Raw genomic sequence first — 21,078 nt, forward strand, 5'->3', positions numbered from 1 at the left:
GGAACATTGCTTCCATAAATCTTAGTGCGGTACACTTTTCACATGACTTCAGCCTCTGTTCAAATGTCAACTCCTTGGGGAGATTCCGCCTACAGAAGCTTCTCACGTCATGCCCATGGCTCTCTGTCTCCTAACCCTGCTTAAGTTTTTTATAGTGCTTAGTACTATCTGAAATATCGATTGATTTGTTGACATTTGTTCTGTCTCCCCCCGCAGAGAATGCCACAAAAGTAGGATTTTTGTCTTTCTTGTTCACCACTGTGTCTCTCCACCTAGGACAGACTTGGCATATTTTAGGAGCTCAATAAACATTTGTTGGATGAATCAATGGATGTTGTTCGGGAAGCAGCATGGAGGACGGACACTTCTCATTGGCCATCACCAAGGCAACAGACTGCCTTGTCCCTCTGGCCCCCAGAGCTGCTCCACGGCTGACTCTATGCAGGGCAGTGAATTTCACAGAGGAAGAAAGAGGAAGACTCCTTCTTAGCATCCAAGGCTGAGAAACTCTCCATCTCATTTAGTGCCCTCCAGTCCCTCACCCCAGGGCACTCTCCTGTGTCCAAACAGCCTTCCAACTACCTTCACATTTAGGGATGCATGACACATTTCCTTGTAAAAGTGACGAGAATGGAGGATAGTTATGGATTGGTTTGTGTCCCCCACCCCCGTGCCCCACCACCCCACCCCCATGAAAAAACACGTGCTAAATCCTAACTCCCAGTGCTTATGAATGTGACCTTTTTTGGAAACTGAGTTTTTACTGATGTCATCAGGTGAAGATGAGGTCTTTGGTGGGTTCTCGTTCATTGCGACTGGTGTCCTTGTAAGAGGAGGAAAATGCCACGTGAAGACAGAGACATTTAACAAATGAAAGCATGTGGCAGGCAGACACTGAAGTGCTCTAAGTCGCAGAACGCCTGGGGCCACAAGCCAGAAGCAGTAGAGGCAGATCCTCCCCTGGAGGCTCCAGAGAGATCCTGGCCCTGCCAACACCTGGCTTCAGATTCTAACCTCCAGCACTGTGAGAGACTAAATATCTGTTGTTTTTAAGCGTTCTGGTTTACAGCACTTTGTTAACAGTCCTAGGAAACTAACCCAAGTGCCAATCAACTGGCAGAGTCCAGAGAAGTGCGAAAACTCCCAAGTGTCCTTTGCCAACCCAGCAAGCGCCAGACCCTCTTGAACTAGGCACACCTGGACCTGGGTGGGTATTTTCATTTCCTGAAATGCACATGCAATTGCAAAGAGGGGATGAATGAATACATCCATGCATGGGCCTCTGTTTCTATATGAATATAAGAATTCTACACACACACACAAAATATGCATTCTCTACTCCAGTCACTACAGTCAGTTTCAATGACATCCAGATAAGAGAGACCTGTGTCTTGTGAAGTTAACTATTGTCTTTCTGTCTTGCAGCTTCAAACACTTTATAGGACAAAGTGAGGTGTCAATCTGAAGGAAGACAGAAAAATCTATACGTAGACATCATAGACAAAATTGTTCCATAATTTTTTGGATGAAACCCTCCTAATCCATAACATCAATGATCTTAGATGAGTTTTGAGTTTCTGATGATAAGAACCAAGGTGTTCACATATCCAGGTTAAGTGTTACATAAGCACATGTTGGCCATTCCTATAGACCAGGGGAAAGCAGAAACCCATTCTCAAGCAGGTGCTAGAAGCAGGCCTCACCTCGACCCTAACCAGAATGATAATGGCTCATTTTTCAAGTATAATGAAGTATGGGTTCCTGCACTAAGTGCTTTCTATGGATGAATTCCTCAAAGCAACCCAGTGACGTATGTGGGATTATTACACTTAGTTTACAGATATGGTAACTGAGCAATTTGTCAAATGAGTGCCTGAGTCAAGTTTCAAACCCAGGCATCTGGACTGCAGAATCTGTATATTTAACTGTTAAGCTGGGTTTCCCTGCTGGCTCAGTGGTAAAGAATCTGCCTGCCAAGGAGGAGAAATGGGTTTGATCCCTGGGTTGAAAAGATCCCCTGGAGAAGGAAATGGCAACCCACTCCAGTTTTAACCTGGGAAATCCCAGGGACAAAGAAGTCTAGAGGGCTACAGTCCATGAGGTCACAAAAGAATCAGACACAGCTGAGAAAGTGAACCAACAACTGCTAAGCTACACCACTTTTCCTAGGATAAAGCCTATGGATTTGGTCTCCTTGTTGAGGTCTTGTGGGAAACCAGTACATAGCAGCCCTATTTCCTTCATGAGTTCTGACCAACTGAGAAATAAATGAGTTAGCAAGAGGCCAAGCATCATCTTTATCAACATGACAGTGTTGGGAGAGCATAGCCTCCCATGAAAGCCAAAATGGGCTGGCCATCTTCCCTGCCTCCAACCTGGATCCTGGCGCAGCCATCTGCTCCCGCCGATCAGGGTGGAGAAAGTGAAAGAGGACTCAGTGAAAAATGAGGACCGATGGCTGTCTGCCTCACCTATGAAAAGTGGAGCAAGCAGGGAGTACAGGAAAGGTCCAGGAGTATCAAAGGAAAATCCCTCACATGGAAACCAAAAGGGTGGGGAAAGACCCCCTTGATACTCTCTCAAACTTCCCTCCATGAAGGATCCTTTGATGGTCCTGTGGCCCTGGGCTGCCCACAAAGTGCACCCAGCCTTGTTTGCCAGGCCTGAAAGTGATACTTTATTCCCGGTAGAAGAGCCCTGTGCTCAACACTGCTGCCATCACTCCACAGAAAAAGGAGGAGGAAGGCATCCTTTTGTACTTACGCTGAGTTAGGGAGGATGGCGCATCCTTGAGCAGGTCTGGTGACCCAAAGCCATGACCATCTCCTGGAGGAAATTCAGGCCATGGGATGGCATAATGGGACAGGTGTTTTTGAACAGGGGTAGCCTGCTCTAGTTACTTTAGGCAACAACCCTTCATGTGAGTTCTTAAGACTGGGCCTCCTCATCTACATGACACAAAAATGCTCATTTCCCATGCTTTTAGACTGCTTTCCAGAGTCACAGGCCTCGAAAGTTCTACTCAGCAGCCAAGTACCGTCAAATTCTGCCACATCTCCCAGAGGTTCCCTGGGTCTCCTTCCAGTCTTCCTAGTGCATTTCACTACCTGTATCAGGAAGGATTCTGTCTGCCTTCCTGTAACAGGAAAAACTCCCAGATGATAACTTATACAAGAGTTAAGGCTCTGTCAGCTTAAAAAATGCACATTCTGGAGTTGAGTGAGGTTTAATTTAGTGGCTTTATGAAGTCCACGGGGAGCCAGGCTCTTCTCAGATTTCTGGTTCATCATTCCTAGATCATTGCTTTTGTCCTCACAGTTCAACATGGCTACTGGTACTCCAGCCATTTATTCCACATTCCAGAAAGCAAACAAAAAAGAGAATGAAGAGAATGGAAATAGGTCAAGTCTTCTAAAGTCTGGATTCAGAACGGACACACTATCACTTCTGCTTACGCGCTAATAAAGTCAAGGACGAGTATAATCTGCTCGCGATGAAGACATAGCCCAGGTGTGATTTGGGGCAAGGTAAAAAAGCGGAACCAATGGGCAGTCTATCTTATCTATCATTCCTGAAAACTAGGGAATGTCATGTTCTGGTCAGGTGACAACAAGCCTGCTGAAGTCAGAAACGCTCTTCTTTAAGAACAGGAAACCAGAGCAGCTCAGTCTCCACACTCCCTTACACTGTACCAACTTTGCAAAATATCAATACCGGTCTAGCACAAGATCCTCATACTTTTTACCCTCACCCCAAAACACAGGGTGTGTAGAAGCACTCATCAAAACGCAGGAAAAGGGAGCCAGCACATTGAGGCTGCCATGAGCCTACACTTGGCAGTGCTCTCCCCTTTGGAGCAGAGGTTTTTTTCGGTATGGCTTATCTCAAAACCCACAGTCAAGAAGGATCAAATTCATACAAACTTGGAAGGTCATGCCCAGGGTTCTCTTGTGCACCTCTCCCCAACACCAGCGTGGAATGGACATGTCACCAGCAAACAGTCCGGAGGCAAGTGGTATAAATGAGCATCTCTCATAAACAGCCACAGAGTCCCTCAACCTCCCCTTCCTGAGAGGAGACAGCAGAGGAACCAAGTAATGGAAGAAGAATATCCAGGCTGCCCTGAGAAACCCGAGTCCCAACTCAAGGCCCCGCCTGTCCCAGCATCCACTCTGAACTCAGACTTTGCCAAGATCCAGAAACTAACACAGCAGTATCTGGCAGGGCAAGAGTCTCCAGGACCATGTGCCAGCCTCCATCCCTATTGACTGGTGTCATCGCCATGCTGATTGCTCAGATTTTTAAATATAAAACCTGATGGCCCCAGTCACATGGGTCAGAAAGGAGAGTGCCTGCTACTGTTGAGTATATCCCTAGATTTATGACCTAGTGTTTCGCTGTTCTTTCTAACATTTTGAAAAGTCTGGTTTCTTGCACAATCAAACCAGTGTTCTTGCCCCACCTCTCTCCCCACTTCTATCCATCCTTGACATGGCGACCAGGCCAATATTCCGAATGCACAGCTCTAACAGCCAATATCCAACAGCTATCTTAGGTGTTAAATTCTCACATACAAATTTCAGCTGAATGTGCATCGTAATTATGTGACATGGTTACACCAGAAATTGAGAAAACCGAGGCTGTGATAAGAAGACATAGAGCTGGCGCGCGAACCCAGGACAGCACTTGGTCTCTGGCCTCATAGCTGCCTTTGCCAGGAAATCTCTCTCCATGATCAATAACCTTCCTTGGTAGCTTCTGAACTCTGCATGTTGCCATTGAAAGCACCTGACTGTCAAGTCCTAAACCCCTTTTCCAGCCTTAGTTCTCACTTCCCACAGGCGTGTCTGACACTTTCCATCCTACCCCCCATTTTTCTTGACATGATCTGTCTTGTCCCCGTACCATCACTCACTTGGTCTTGTCTACCTCCAAAGCTCATCCTAACAAAACAGAGCAGGACCCTCTGCTTCTTGTCCCACCATATCCTCTGCCTGCCTTTTGCCTGCGGAGAAACTTTAGCTAAAGAACAAGTTTAATCAGAGAAGTGAGAAGATGCAGAAACAAAGGTAAACAGTCAAAGGAGGCCAAATAATAATAGTTTAACCATTAAGCAAAATCAAGACCTTTAGTTCCCTCTCAAGGGCTATAGATAATATTCTGAGCTATCTCCTGTGAGCTGTCTTATAGATACTGAAACCCCCACCAGGTGGAGAAGTTAACTACACGATAACCAAACTGTAACCATGACATAAGCTGCCACAGTTCCAAGAACTGGTCTCAAGGATATGGGAACAAATTGACCCTGGAACTGAAGATGAATTATACAATCAAGAGGATGCTGGTCAGAACACTAACGACCAATTTCAAGATAACTGTCAAGAGTGACTGTGCTATTTCTGCATGTAGTTCCCTTCCTCAGCCTATAAAAGCTCTAGCCCATGGATTGTCACTGGAGAGGAGCAGGCCTTTGGACAGGTATCCACCCCCCAACCAGTTGCCAGCATCCAGAATAAAGCAAACTTTCCTTTCCATCAAGCTGGCCTCTTTATTGGCATCTGAGTGGCAAGCAGCCAGACCCCGCTTTTGGTTACGCTGATATTTTTCTCATGGTCAAAACTCTCCCCGTGTCCCTGTTTCCTGAAATCCTGCCTAATCCACTCAGACAGAAGGCATTTCTTCCTCCACATCCCCTCGGTGTGTTCTTGTCCTGTACCCTGTGGTTCTTCCCACTGTGTATTACAGCAATCACACTGAGTAACCTGGAGGCACAACCCAACTCTTAACGCATTTTTCTTGCACATTAACACTGAGCTCTGTTCCTCGTAGAGAACCAACACTCAATATTTGCTCACTTGATTAAAAATGCATTTATTGAGTATCTACTATGTGTCACAAACTATTACGTACTGGAAAGATATCAATGTCTTAACATTATTAAGACATTGAGTAGAGTGTAAAAAATGAATACATGAGTGAAGGGACCAATAGATCCTCAAAGTGTGATTCTGTTTCAATGCAACCCATATTATATTCCAGATATTATTTTCTCCTCATCCTAAGGCATCTGGAGAAGCTTCCTGGAAAGAGGAACGGGGTCGGGTTAAATCACTTACGATATGAAAATTCTCATAGAATTACAGATCGCACTAAAGGCAAGAAAAGAGGGACCCAAACCACACACAGTCTCAGTTTAATGCAGTAGGTTATGTAAATCCAGTTTTTGTCAAGTTGAGCTATTTTAAAGGCCCTGGAGGTGTTTTCTATTGTAAGACTCCTATGGTGAACTTGTTTCAGACAGTGACTACCCACCCTACATGTATCATCTTGAAAACACAGTTCCCACAAAATGGACTATCAGAGAAGAATCTATACATCAGAGATGCTGGAATAAATGACCTTGGACCTCCACACAGCCGTGAGATTCTGAATCTCTAGTTCCAGGACACACGTCTGGGGAGACAAAGGAAGGAGACAGGAACAAAAGCAGAGAGCAATCAAAGAGGCAGGAGTGAGGTCAGCAGGAAAACAGCCACAAAGTCAGGGGAGAATCATTGCCAAACAGATGAAAACAAGATGAAAGATTGGATGCAGGAAGCAAGGGGAGGCAGGGGAGGTATCGGAGTAAACGCCATTAGCTCATTTCGAACAGATCCTTGTACCCTTGTTAACAGCCCAGAGAAGATCAACCTGCTGCAGGTACATGAGCGCTAAGCCTCCCACATTTCATCATCATCCCCACTTCAGTTCAGTTCAGTTCAGTTCAGTTCAGTCACTCAGTCATGTCACTTAGGGAAAGACTATTTAAAGTTATATACACACTACCATATATAAAACAGATAACCAACAGGGACCCATTATATAGCACAGGGAACTATGCTCAATTATTTTGTAATAAACTATAATGGAAAATGCTTGTTGAGGCTGTCAAGGTGGCCGGGCTCACCAGGCCTGGACAATAACTTTGAGGAGCCACAGGGCAGGAAAGACAGGGGCCAGAGCTCTGCCAGTGGCAGGCCAGGTGGGCAGTAGATTGACCCCAGGGCAGCCAGCAGCAGCAGTGAAAATTCTGAAAGAGATGGGAAGACCAGACCACCTTACCTGTTTTCTGAGAAACTTGTATGCAGGATGAGAAGCAACAATTAGAACTGAACATAGATCAATGGACTGGTTCAAAATTGGGAAAAGAGTACAACAAGGCTGCTTATTATCACTCTGCTTATTTAACTTATGAGTAGAGTACATTATGTGAAATGCCAGGCTGGATGACTCACAAGCTGGAATCAGGATTGCTGGGAGAAATATCAATAACCTCAGATATGCAGATGATACCACTCTAATGGTAGAAAGCAGAGAGGAATAAAGAGCCTCTTGATGAGGATGAAAGAGAGAATGAAAAAGCTAGATTAAAGCTCAGTATTCAAAAACCAAGATCATGGGATCCAGCCCCATCAGTTCAGTTCAGTTCAGTTCAGTTCAGTCGTTCAGTCATGTCTGACTCTGCGACCCCATGAATCGCAGCACACCAGGCCTCCCTGTCCATCACCATCTCCCGGAGTTCACTCAGACTCACGTCCATCGAGTCAGTGATGCCACCCAGCCATCTCATCCTCGGTCGTCCCCTTCTCCTCATGCCTCCAATCCCTCCCAGCATCAGAGTCTTTTCCAATGAGTCAACTCTTCGCATGAGGTGGCCAAAGTACTGGAGTTTCAGCTTCAGCATCATTCCTTCCAAAGAAATCCCAGGGCTGATCTCCTTCAGAATGGACTGGTTGGATCTCCTTGCAGTCCAAGGGACTCTCAAGAGCCTTCTCCAACACCACAGTTCAAAAGCATCAATTCTTCGGTGCTCAGCCTTCTTCACAGTCCAACTCTCACATCCATACATGACCACAGGAAAAACCATAGCCTTGACTAGATGGACCTTAGTCAGCAAAGTAATGTCTCTGCTTTTGAATATACTATCTAGGTTGGTCATAACTTTTCTTCCAAGGAGTAAGCGTCTTTTAATTTCATGGCTGCAGTCACCATCTGCAGTGATTTTGGAGCCCAAAAAAATAAAGTCTGACACTGTTTCTACTGTTTCCCCATCTATTTCCCATGAAGTGATGGGACCGGATGCCATAATCTTCGTTTTCTGAATGTTGAGTTTTCATGGCAAATAGATATGGGAAAAGTGGAAACAGTGACAGATTTTATTTTCTTGGGCTCCAAAATCACTGCAGACAGTGACTGCAGCCATGAAATTAAAGGACCCTTGCTCTGTGGAAGAAAAGCTATGACAAACCTAGATGGCACATTAAAAAGTAGAGACATCAAATCACTTTGCCAACAAAGGTCTGTTTAGTCAAGGCTATGCTTTTTCCAGTAGTCATGTACTGATGTGAGAGTTGGACAATTAAGAAGGCTGAGTGCCAAAGAATTGATTCTTTCAAATTGTGATGCTGGATAAGACTCTTGAGAGTGTCCCTTGGACTGCAAGGAGATCAAACCAGTCAATCCTAAAGGAAACCGACCCTGAATATTCATTGGAAGGACTGATGCTGAAGTTCCAATACTCTGGCCAACTGATGTGAAGTGCCAACTCATTGGAAAAGTCCCGGATGCCGGGAGAAATTGAGGGCAAGAGGAGAAGGGGGTGACAGAGGATGAGATGGTTGGATGGCATCACTAACTCTGTGGACATGAGCTTGAGCAACCTCAGGGAGATGGTGAAGGACTGGGGAAGCCTGGTGTGCTGCAGTTCATGGGGTCACAAAGAGTCAGACACGATTTAATGACTGAACAACAATAATAAAGGAAAATAATCTGAAAAAGAATATATATATACACACACACAACCGAATCATTTTTCTGTAAACATGAAACGAACACAGTATTGTAAATCAACTATACTCCAATAAAAATTAGGGACTTTCCCAGCAGCCCAGTGTTTAAGAATCTGCCTTGCAATGCAGGAGATGCAGGTTTGACCCTTGGTTGGGGAACTAAGATCCCACATGCCTCATGCCAACTAAGCCTGCGTGCCACAGCCAGAGAAGCACACACACTGCAACTAGAGAGAGGCTGACTGCCACAACGCACACCCAGCGCAGTCAGGGTTTTTAGCAAATAAATAACACTGGGGCATATAAACACAATGGAGCCTTCCCAAGTGAAAGTTCATGGTGTCTAAGCTCTACTTCGAAACACTCCACAGAAAGTTTCAATTCAGAGTGGGGAGAGGGATACATAAGAAAGAAATGGGACATGAGTCGGTTAATGGTTGGAACTGAGTGATGTGGACATGAGAGACAATATTCTATACTCACTGCTTTTATAGAGGCTTGAGAATTTCCCCCCAAAATTAAAACACAGCGGAGCACTGGGATCTCGGGAAGGAAACCAAGGATGATGAGCCGGAGCCAAATTCTGATGCCATGGAGAGATCTTCTTTCAGGATGAGGTCTTCATTGAGTTTGCTGTTTGCTGCTCGGTCTGCGTGCTGAAGAGCAGCAAATAGACAAGCTTGAGCTGCTGTGTGGCAGTCTCATTACCACAGGATGGACCCTGATGCTCGTGGCTTGCAGTTTGCAGCATCAGCTTCCGAGAGTATCTCTTTTCCCACTAAGAGTGGTGTGGCTTACCCCCATAGCCAGCCCGAAATGGCAGCTGGAGGTAGAGCATGTTTGGGTTCATTGAGGAAGACAGGGTCAAGCTTCTGGGTTAACAGGATCTGACAGGAATGCACAGCTGCCAGTCTCTACACATGACCCCAGAGCTCAGGGACCCTGTTTGCCCGGGGGGAGGGGAACATGGGGGCTCCGCACTCTTAAAGGAGAGGAACGCCATGTATTGATCTGCTTGTGGCTGGTTTAATATGTGTAGTCTTTCTACTTGGCTCTGTGTTCCATGAGCTCCGGGACTGTTTCATTTTTCATTCAGTGTAGCCTGGGGTCTAACTCAGCGGAGGACGTAAATGTTTGTGGAATTGAAATAAAGTTGAATTGAAGACTGACAAAGTGGTCATTCAAATATACCCAAGGATTTAACTTGCCCAGCCCTTCTGCTCAGATTCACTCAGATGCTCTCTCCTTCCCTCTCTCTCCCTTCCCCAGGAGGGGTGATTAATAATTCAGCAAACAATAGTGTATTCTGATGGCTCCGAATATAACAATTTAATTGATATTTGTTTCGGCAGCAGTGCAATATCTCATTTTCCCAGGAGGGCAGTTTTCCATTTCTGTTCCAGGTTTCTCCCAACAAAACAGATCAATCCTGGGAATACCTGAAGGCCATTTGTTACGAAAGAAAGAATGTGGGTAGTGGGTTTGAAAAAGACACAGTTCTGTAGCAATCGGGTTTTTAAACACTGACATTTATTTAGGGGTTTGTCAACTCATACATTATTAGGATAAATTCTAATTTATATCAGTATATAATAGGCAATATATAATACCATAAATTGCATTTGTACACATAAATACAAAATTTGAGGTAGGGCCTCAAGAATAATGACTTCTTAAATGAATAATGCACAGTATATAATATGTACTCTATAAGATATATATATATGGTGCATCATTTATAATGTAATATATTTTCTTCATGTACAGTTAATGAAAAAATATAAGGACCTGATTAGGGAACATATCTTTATTCATTGGCGACAGGACCACATAAGATGCCTGCATTAAGGACAATAGCCAATTACGCAGTTAAAGAATAAACCTATCCCATGATAGGTCCATATAAAGTGCAAAAAAAAGACCCAAAAAATGAGACACAAAACAGTTCCTAGTCAGTTACTAAGTATCATCCTAGCAATAAAATACACCTATAAGGCAAATGGTTACCTGAAGATGTATTTAATCCATGGCAGGCAAATCAAGCCACCGCTCCCTCTTCAGGGGTGATGAATACCCAATCTTAGAACACTTTCTCTTTGGCTGCAGGCTGCTTAGAGGTGACCAAAGCAGAGACCACAGTTCAAAATCACTTGGCCTTTCTGTATAGTTGAAGCAAAATCCAGGAAAGATAGCTTTACTTTTGCAAATCCTCAGACCACTTTGCAGAGAAATCAGCATTAAGATTCGATCATCCAAACCTTTGCTCCCAGCCTGGAGGTTTCCTATACAATACCCAGGAGGAAACAGAGGCGACACTCATTCGCTGGCCTTGGCCTGTTTTCTCTGCAAGAGAACCTACCACCCAGCCTGAAGAAATGTGTCACAGACCCAAAGCCAGGTAGCAGCAGCAGGATCTTGCCATCACACGTACATGAAGCAATAGTTATTGTACAAGTCTCTGGCGAAAAGAATGATGACCAATGGCCAAGAGAACAAAGAGAAAAGAAAAAATCTTAGTTTTAGGCATGGGAAAACCATGCTGACAGGTCAAGTTTATCAGAAGCACTGAGACACATAGAGATAACAGAATTAGAACTTAAAGGAAAACTCAACTCCAGTGCAACATTAGCAAAGACAACCCAAGTCTTATCCATTTCCGGGTCATTGTGTTCAATGTCCTTTTAAAGTGCCGCTCACTGAAATACAAGTTGACTCCATTTCTGACCTAATACACATCGGAAATTTCAAAGACATTGAGGTCATCGAGATTTTGCATTGACCACAGATTCCATGCAATAAATAAATATTAGAGAGAAAGAAGAAAAAGACCAGACTGGACACATTTGTACATGACAAACACACAGCCTTAAAGAGATTAAAAGTTACTAATACACAAGACAAATAAATGTATAAGAAGCCACAACACCAATTGTGAAGGCATACACATATTTTTCTCCTTTAAGGATATTACAGGGTTACTGTTTTTAACATATGGCTTTTTTTTCTCAGAATGGGTTTCTGGCATTTGTTGGTATTAGGAAACAATTTCACATGTAGAAAACACCCTACTATTCTGCACAGTGAGCCAACACAAGCCTTTCCTCAGCAACTCAGTTTTTGCCTCCATTTGAAGGGGAACTGTCAAGTGGCGCTTTATGACAATGCTGTTCATTTCATTTTTATTCATTCACTTTTTTCCTTCCACTTGACTGTGCATTTCAATAACATGGACACATCCATCTGGCCATATGCATCTCAGCGTCCCAGCCACGTCCAGGGGAGGTACCACGTGAGCAGACTGGCCATGAGTGGAGACAACTCAGATACCGAACACTGCTCTGGCAAGGAAAGCCTCGAAAGTTAAACATGACTGTAGAAAGAGACAAAACTAAACTCACAAGGTAACCATTCCCAGGTAAGCTTAGAACCTTCCACCTTTAAGGACACTGTACTTGAAACTTGGATGCTGTAAGAAAAAAAGTTTTAAAAACACAGACAGACACACACACACACAAACCCAGTTGCTCAGGGAACAGCCCCTGGGTCTTAACTGGACAAATTGTAATGAACACAAATGTCCTGCCCCCAAGTGCAAAACGCACTAGTTAATGAGGCTGTCCCCATTCTCACAATGAATTGAACTTGCGGTGTGTACGAAACAAATCTGGCAGCATCCATGAGTTTACCTCACCCCCTTTTTAATCACAACAATTAACAGAAATTGGGTTGGCATCCAGCATCCAACTCAAATTTTAGCCAAGAGGCAAGAAAGGAAAGCCAGAAACCACGCATCCTTACGCAAACCCATTGTTCCCACGGGAGGATGCTAATTGATCTCAGTGATTTTCTTCAACGTTCAAACTGGAAAGGCTGCAGATCCTTTCCAAACCAAAGCTAGTCCTCCCTTCCTCTCCCACCCCGTCAGATACCAAGGGGAGAGGCTAATTTTTGGTACCACCGTGCAGGATCTGCTAGAGCCCTCCGGACTTTTCAATATGGCTTTCTCGGGGAAACCAATGCTAACGCTGGACAGGTCACTATGGGAAACACCGGGGCGGGAAGGTCATGGCTCAGCTTCCTAAAGCTAACTCTAAGGGAAGCGTAGGGTTAGTCTCTGTGATGGATTCCAGTAAGTTCTAGCTTTGGGAGGTAAGTAAGCAGAAAAAGGGAACACGAGGAAGAAGAACAAACACGCCTTGAAAACAAAAGAGATGAAAAATCTAGAGTTTGAAACCCATCTGCATTTCCTTTTGTGAAAGTTTCCACAGACCACGCTTCAAAACCTGAAGTCCACATGGCAAATGACGATGATATCTGCCCCAGAAAAGAAAGAGCTCTCAGTAAGATGAGCTGAGGTTTTTTTTTTTTCTTTAACAAATGAAGTTATTTTTTTAAAGTATTACTTTCAGGTCTGTTGTTGGGTTTCGTTACTGTTGAAAAGGATGAAAATGTCACATCAATATACAAGATTTGAACTGAAAACTTTGCCTGAGACCCTGTAATATGAAGACAAACAAGAAAATGATTGCAATGGTCTCCCCTAAGGAAACAATTTTAAGTTTAGATATTATTACTAGAAGGGGGAAAAAAAAAAAAGACTATACTACACTATACTCACCATCTCTACAGTGATTCATAAGCTATTTATAAGGACAGAAAACACCATTACAAGTACACACTACGTGAACACTTATCACATTTTAAAAATCTCATATATGCATGTTCAGGATGCAAGAAGATAATAGAGGTTACAGCTTTGCCAATCTCTGTAGACATATGATCCGCTCTCATTAGAGTGTGATTATGAGTACTGTGAACTGGGAACTCTTCAAATGGTATCAGCTAAGTGTAGTCTTAAAAGCAATAGCTCTAATTGGCTCACTTGCTACTTACCTAACCTGCATGTATCAGAAACTTCTGTACCTAAAAAGTGCAGTGAGTATTATGGTTGCTTTCTCTTCAACTCTCTACTTCTTTGATTCAATGGCTACAATGGGCATTGACTATGAGTGAAAAAGTGAAGAGTAAAAACTAAGACACTGTCTTTCGAGAGTTTGTGTCTGATATGTGTAACACATGGACAGAACCAGATTAAGTCTCAGTTTCCCAGACGTTGAGAGACAAGGTAACTATAGCTCGTAGAAAGACATTTGGAAGAGAAGATATATGGGATGCTGACGCTGGACCACGGTGTTCAACGTATGGAGAAACCAGAAGGGCACTCTGGTATGAATGTATGATATCAGGCACAAATAACATGAAGCAGAGGTAGAGGAAAGGACCCAAAGAATTCACAACTATGGTCATTAAACAAAAATCAACTGAGGGAATAGAGCCGACTCTTCATTGAGGTTCTCAGCTTGCAGAGACAAAGCATGCGAGTCCTTGGTGTATTTGAGATAGCTGGTCCAAATGATGGAAACAGAGCCCCAGTCATGAATGGAAATGGGCACTTCATCACCGTGGGGGTGTCTGAATCCACCAGCCTTATCTTACTTGAAAACATTTTCTGACCACTGCCAACCCTCCTGCCAACACCCTGCCCTGAACTTCGTGTACCTGAACGAAACCACGACATGGCTCAGATGAGTCCAAACCAACCATCTGGTTATCCTGCATCAGCCTGACTGGCCTCACCGGTGACAATCACAGAGGATGCTTCTCTCCTGACCAACTCATGAACATCTACGTGTGACTTCACTGGGAGGTGCTCCCCTCGTTGATTCGAGCCTGTGAGGTAAACCCCACTGGAAACTGACGGCGTGGACACGGGCAAACCAAGCTCTGTCCAGCTCTTGGCTGCAGCATGCAACACTATGTCCTACTTTTCTAAATCATCACTCTCATGCACGGGTATGAACCGAGATGTGGGGAGAAGGAAGACGAAAAATGGGCAAACAGCTATCAGGGAAAGGCAGAGAGGAGAAAGAGAATCAAGTCTGGGCCATCCCATGCCATCAGACTAGCACTGGGTGCCTAGTTCCAAATCCTTCACTGGCAGTTTGAGTCCCAGCGAAGAGGTCCCCAAGGGGTCGATCATGTTCTTGTAACGCTCCCCACGGTGCTGAGCTAAGAAGGGACCCCAGTCCGGCTGCGGCGAGCACACCAACTTCAGCCTCTGCAAAGAAGCCAAAGACACACGGGGTCACAGAAGCAAAGCACCCTTTTCCCCCAGACACCACTCACCCATCCGCAAACTGCATGTGACCACATTTGCCAGAATACCTCCTGGAACCAAGAGGTCCTCAACCAGGAGAAGCGGTTAGGAAGACCAGCCCCATTCATTAACGAGGCCAGGAGTGGGTTACAGAGGAAACTTAGTTTAGTTCACCTGAAATTATTTATATCACCCTGCAAGCAACATTACAGTTGCTCAGGGTTTGCTGTGCACAAGATTAATAGAAGATAAAGGGCCCAGATTCTAATTATACATTTTTTCCCTCCAAATGGAGAGGATCCACAAGCTGCTCTCTCTACTGCCAAACACAGTCTGCAAAGGACATGTACTCAATTACTTTGTTCTAGTCTCAACAGTGAGTTGTTACATCAAAATAATTGGATTTTGTTTAGCATATTTCCCAAAAGTATATAAATGGCCAGGAAAAAAAAAAAAACAAAACCCTCAACCCCAAAGATACAATGCCAAGAGTGAGCAAAGATTTTAATTATCTGTTGACAAAAGTATACGCTTCTGACTTGGTTCAAAAGTGTGGGTTCTTGCAGAAGAGCTAAAAACAATGGGAATGTCTCTAATCCTTCAACTGAACGTTTCAGGGAAAACATAATTTGACCAGAGCATTTTCTAGAATAAGGGAAAAGAAGGCAGATTTCTGACTACATCAGAGGGAACAATGATGTGTTTATTACCTATTAAAAAGAAGCTGCTTCTTATAGCTGTTAGTTTAATCTCCCCCTTAATCATCAGTTTGCAACCTTTGTGTCCCAAATTAACCATAATAAATTTATATTGCCGCCTCATCAGTTTAGAGGATTTCAGCCTAAGACAAGAGTAGCAGAGGCTAACGCAGCTTCTGTTCAGAAGGAAAGAGGTTACTGGGTCAGGGAGTGGGCATCCACCTGCGGCCAGAGCAAGCCATCCTTGGCAGGGACGGGACCGTGTCAGCGCACCTTAAGGAGACAACAGGCAGAATGTCCTGAGGATGGAACCTGGACCACTGCTTCAGTAAGAAGGCTTCTGCTTCTCCCTCTGCCAACTCTGCGTCCAGCTTTAGTCCAAGAAAAACAAAGGCTGCCTCCTCATCGCGCGCACATTCATGTGGCCCATTCACTCGTGCGCTCTCTCCCCATCTGCTGTTCCCCTCCCGAGCCCGCGTGAGATGTTCCAGGGCGCTCTCTTCCTCCATCTGGCTGACGGAGAGCAAACCCCACGCAGCTGTTCCTCACCACCTGCATCTCCACGTGTGTTTCTTCATCTCGTTCTCATCCAGTGCCTCTCAGGCTTGAATTCGCATCAGAATCACCTGGGGGCTTGTTAAACTATGGCCACCAGAGACCCACATCCCCAAGATTCTGGTTCAGCGGAGCAGAGTTGGAGCCTGATTATTTACATTTCCAGGAAGCTCCCAGGCTTCCGGGGTAGCTCAGAATCTGCCTGCAACATAGGAGACCTGAGTTCAGTTCCTGGGACAGGAAGATTCGCTGAAGAAGGGAATGGCAACCCACTCCAGTCATCTTGCATGGAGAATTCCACGGACAGAGAAGACTACATACAGTCCATGGGGTCGCAAAGAGTCAGACATGACCGAGGGACTGACACCCGCACTTTTACGTTCAAGCCCCCAGGTGGTGCTGGCCCCTGGGCCAGGCCCTGAGTAGCGCTGATCTGGTCCCAAACAGCAGCCCGCTGGACCTCCAAGACAAGGCAGCACTGATCGCTTCCTAGCACATCTGAGCACTTGATTTCTCAGGAATAACAAAAGCCCGACCACACTTCACCAGTGGCTCAGCAAGTGGCTGTCCATCCTCTCTGGAGTGAGGCAGGGAGTTTTTGTATGAGGAATGGGAAATGGGTTCAGCGAGGGACTAACTCAGACAGGCATCACCTCATACCAGCCATGCCCTGGACCTTTCATTGCATTCTATGGGCATGTTACATTCTAAGTGATACACTGACCCTCAGCTATGCCTAGTGATTTTAAATGTGACTGGTAATAGGTGTTTGGAGGGGGAGGTGCCTCCGACAGAGAGAAACATCAGGAAAGGGGTGATCTGCTGTGTGGTTAACAACCAAATGCTGGGATTTAAACTCTGGGTGAAGGGAGAGGAGGCGGGAACTCGTGGAGAGAGGTGACACCCTGACCACTTATTTTTCGGAGCCGTCACTGCTCTGATGAAGAACACAATAACAGCTCAGCCTGCCGATAGGCGGAGCCCCTCCATTCGAAGAATAACACATAATAAAAACAGGTTTAATAGAAATGATAGCAACTGTAACCACTTAATCACCCAGTCTCCCGCTAGAATATGTTTACCAAATCTTTTTTTTTTTTTTAAAAAAGCACAGAACCCTCAGAGCTTCTCCCCTGGGAGGGAACGGCAGGCGTAGGAGCTGATACAATTACCTCAATAAATCTGCCAGGAGCCAGGTGCATTTTTATCACAAACATGATCGGGATCCAGATAACGGAGCAGGCAAGCATGAGCCATCCAAGCACCATGGACCAGTTAGGGTAGCGGTAAGAGCCATAGGTCATGGGCTCCCACTGGTAGAAGCTGAAGCAAAGGATAAACTGGGAAGAAAAAAGAAGCGCACATGTTAGGTGGGGACGTGAGTATGCCCTCAACAGTCACGTGTCAGACCCCTGCTGTGAGCTGCCTGCTTCCATACCTATTATCTCATTTCCCCCCAGGATGATCCTGTAAAGGAAGTATTATGACTACATTTTCCAAACAAAAGAACTGGACTTCAGAGATGAACTGACGCACACTGAGGTGCTAAAGCTGTACTTGCCATCACATAAAAATTCAGCGATGCATGTGGGTGTCTATACACTCAGAGGGGCTGCGAGGACGAATTTAAAGGATGTACACCAGGGTGACTGAGGGGTGGAGGTGGGAGAGGGGATGGCGTGTGGTTTTAAGGGGCTGTCTCTGCTTTCTGTAACTGATAATCAAGCCTGAGTTATAAGGGGGAAATCCACTAGGTTAATGTGAAAAGCTAATTGAATCTACTCTGCTTTCACCTTGAATAGGGAAAGGACCATCTCCAGGAGCTGCCTCTAAAGCTGGCCAAGTGGTCCCCGAGCAGCGGCCGAGCAGGAAGTTTGGTTCTATAATCAGCGCTGGGACAAAGAGAGGGGCGGCCCAGCCCCCCTCAAATGACACAAGGTGGATGGCCTTGCCACAAAATGGCGAGCTGGGGACAGGCTAATCTCAGCTCTACCACTAACTAGCTGAGGGACCCGTAAGTCTCAGACTTCTCTACTATAAAACAGATCCGTTTTACACCGGGTAGACACCCCAGGGGTGTTCTGGAAACAACAGTCTGCTATTTACTCAGGGGCCCCCTCTCCCTTTCTTGTTGTTGGTTTTTTCAAAAAATGTCTGTTTCTTGGGCTGAGCTGGGTCCTAGCTGCATCTCGTGAGATCTTCAGTTGCAGCAAGTGAACGCTGAGTTGCAGCATATGGGATCTAGTTCCCAGACCAGGGATCAAACCCCGGCCCCCTTCACTGGGAGCATGGAGGCTTAGCCACTGGACCACCAGGGAGGCACCGCCCCCTTCACTTTTAGGAGAGGTCATGATGCATTTTCAGCACTTGATGCCCCCTCACCACACATTTTGGCAGACAGCAGTGATGAGAAACCTCTGAAAAGTTGGTTAGAGCAGCTGCAAAGGAACAAAGGAACAGATATGTTGGGAAAACAAACAAGGCACCAGGAAAGACGGAAGAGGGGTCCTAATGGCTGTGTTGGGGGCCGGAGGAAATGGAGTTCTCCCCTGTTTCCAACCCACCCAAGGCAGCCTCTGCCTAGAACAATGCACCCGCCTACTTCCTCCCTCCTCCTCACCTGTCTTGTTCTATCTTAAGCAGTAAAAGAATTGCCTGAAAATGATTGGGGGGAATTATGTCAGGAAAGATAATACATGGAAGTGTTCTGGAAAAGTGGGAAGCATTATACAAATGTAAGGCATCTTTATGATTGCTGCAAAGCCCGGGCTGTCGGGGCAAGTGATTATTCCAATGCAACAGTAATTCAATATATGGATTCAAAGCAGCAAGAGCCTGAAGACAATGGCTGAAAATACTGCTCCTATAAGAGATATATCTACTCTAGACCCCCTTTAGAACACTTGCCCCTAGAGTTATAAGCTTTATTAACAAGTCTATTGGAAACAGGGCTTAATGTAATTATGGTAAGTTGCTCCATTTCATTTACTATATAAATAGCAATACATCTGCTTATGTGTGCATAAGTCAGTAACATGATCTGCCTATGTATACAATAATTGCATGCAGAATATTTACAGCTCTATAAATTCATGAAGGCACATATAAAAATGATCAATTTTATTTCAGGGGTTTTGAAGTCATTGAAACCCATAATCTCAGCTCAGTCTAGTCTCCTACAAGATAACCGTGTTACAGAAGGGCAAATGGCCAAAGAGGAAGGGTTAGGCTTGGTCCTCTGATACCATTTCCTGTTACACAGGTATCATATCAAATTTATCTGTGTAAACTTGTTCTTGCCATCAATTTCACCCTGCCAAATCAGCTTTGATAAAACCCTGCTCTCAGATGAACCTGGCCATGAGAAAGGATAATTTGGCCATGGAGCCAGGTCCACCTGACATTCAGCTGATGGCAACAGAAGGTGATGCTGATGATGGAACTGACCACTTCGTCTTGTCTCTAGCTCCTAAATACAGAAGGAGGATTTGGCGGAAAATATCTTCTAGGACCTCGCCACAGGTTTCTGTGGAGAGTTTTATAATGGAAACTGAGTAAAGCACAGCACAGTTGAGGCACTTTCTCAAAACACATAGCCAGTCCCCATTATCCCTTTTCTCTGAAATTCTGCTCTCAAAGAAGACTGGGATGATTGTAATCCAGAATTGGCCAAACTCCACTTGGAGAGGAAAGCAACCAGGCTTTCAGAAATATATTAGACGTGTGTTGCTGCTACTGCTAAGTTGCTTCAGTCGTGTCCAACTCTGTGCGACCCCATAGATGGCAGCCCACCAGGCTCCCCCGTCCCTGGGATTCTCCAGGCAAGAACACTGGAGTGGGTTGCCATTTCCTTCTCCAATGCAGGAAAGTGAAAAGTGAAAGTGAACTCGCATAGTTGTGTCCGACTCTTAGCAATCCAATGGACTGCAGCCTACCAGGCTCCTCCATCCATGGGATTTTCCAGGCAAGAGTACTGGAGTGGGGTGCCCTTGCCTTCTCTAAGAAGTGTGTTAGACAGGTATTATCTTAAAGCCTAGATAGCCTTGGATTCGATTCTTATTCTGCCCCCTGCAAGCTCTGCGGCCTCAGGCAAGCTCCTCAGCCTCTCCAAGCCTCAGCACAGGCCTCTGTAAAGTGAGGAAAGAATCACCTAGCAAGCAGCGTGGTCGGGAGCCTAAAAGACAATGTTCCTAAAGAGGCTGCCGGATGCTAGAGCCCCACGTCATCGTGTTGATTATCACTGTGTGATATGTTTCTGCAGAACAGAGTAAGATTCTTTGAAGCTTAATCTGTTCTAAGACAGGAGGCAAAGGTCGAAAGAATCTGGGACAGATTCTAACTTTGATTTCACCCAAGAATAAACCGTGTGTAGCAGTAACATGAGGATCTGGCGAAGCTCAGCAGAGATAAAAACAGCAGAGGCAGACGGGGTCGAGGGCGGGGGCGTCTCCTGTTTTCCTCTCAGTAGCTGGCTAAACCCATCGGTCCTGAATTCAAGAAACTGAAAAATCTATCTCAATCCTTTTAACTCTCATGTCCCTGGTCTGGTGGGACTTTTCAGACAAACTGCAGCCTCTGGTAGGTGATATCAGATACAGACACAGACGTGCACACAGATGTGGCTTCTATATAATGTCTCCTGTCAATGCCGAGGGAGGAAATACTGAATGTGTTCTCTGTCTAAACTTCTTTTTCTGAAAGAAATTGAGCTGTTTTGATTAAAACACACTTTGTGACAGTTTTGGGGTTGTTTTTGGATTTTTGGTTTTAAGGAAAATATCTGTTTTCTTTACTATTTTAGTCATGTTCCTTTAAAGAAGCTGTTATGATGCAGCGAAAC

The 21,078-nt window shown here is 45.0% G+C and overlaps 1 protein-coding gene across 1 annotated transcript in view; it reads right to left on the reverse strand.

The window, feature by feature from the left end:
- Positions 1–14,674: 14,674 nt before the first annotated feature.
- Positions 14,675–21,078, reverse strand: part of SLC6A5 (solute carrier family 6 member 5) — a 53,803-nt gene continuing 47,399 nt past the window's right edge. The window contains exons 14-15 of the mRNA XM_069565039.1: positions 17,411–17,578; positions 14,675–14,946 (exon numbers count right to left, since the gene is read on the reverse strand). Coding sequence (XP_069421140.1) covers positions 14,791–14,946; positions 17,411–17,578 — 324 coding nt within the window. The 3' untranslated portion in view covers positions 14,675–14,790. The remainder of the gene's footprint in view (positions 14,947–17,410; positions 17,579–21,078) is intronic.

This window comes from Ovis canadensis, chromosome 21 (assembly GCF_042477335.2).
Source record: "Ovis canadensis isolate MfBH-ARS-UI-01 breed Bighorn chromosome 21, ARS-UI_OviCan_v2, whole genome shotgun sequence".
NCBI lineage: Eukaryota > Metazoa > Chordata > Mammalia > Artiodactyla > Bovidae > Ovis > Ovis canadensis.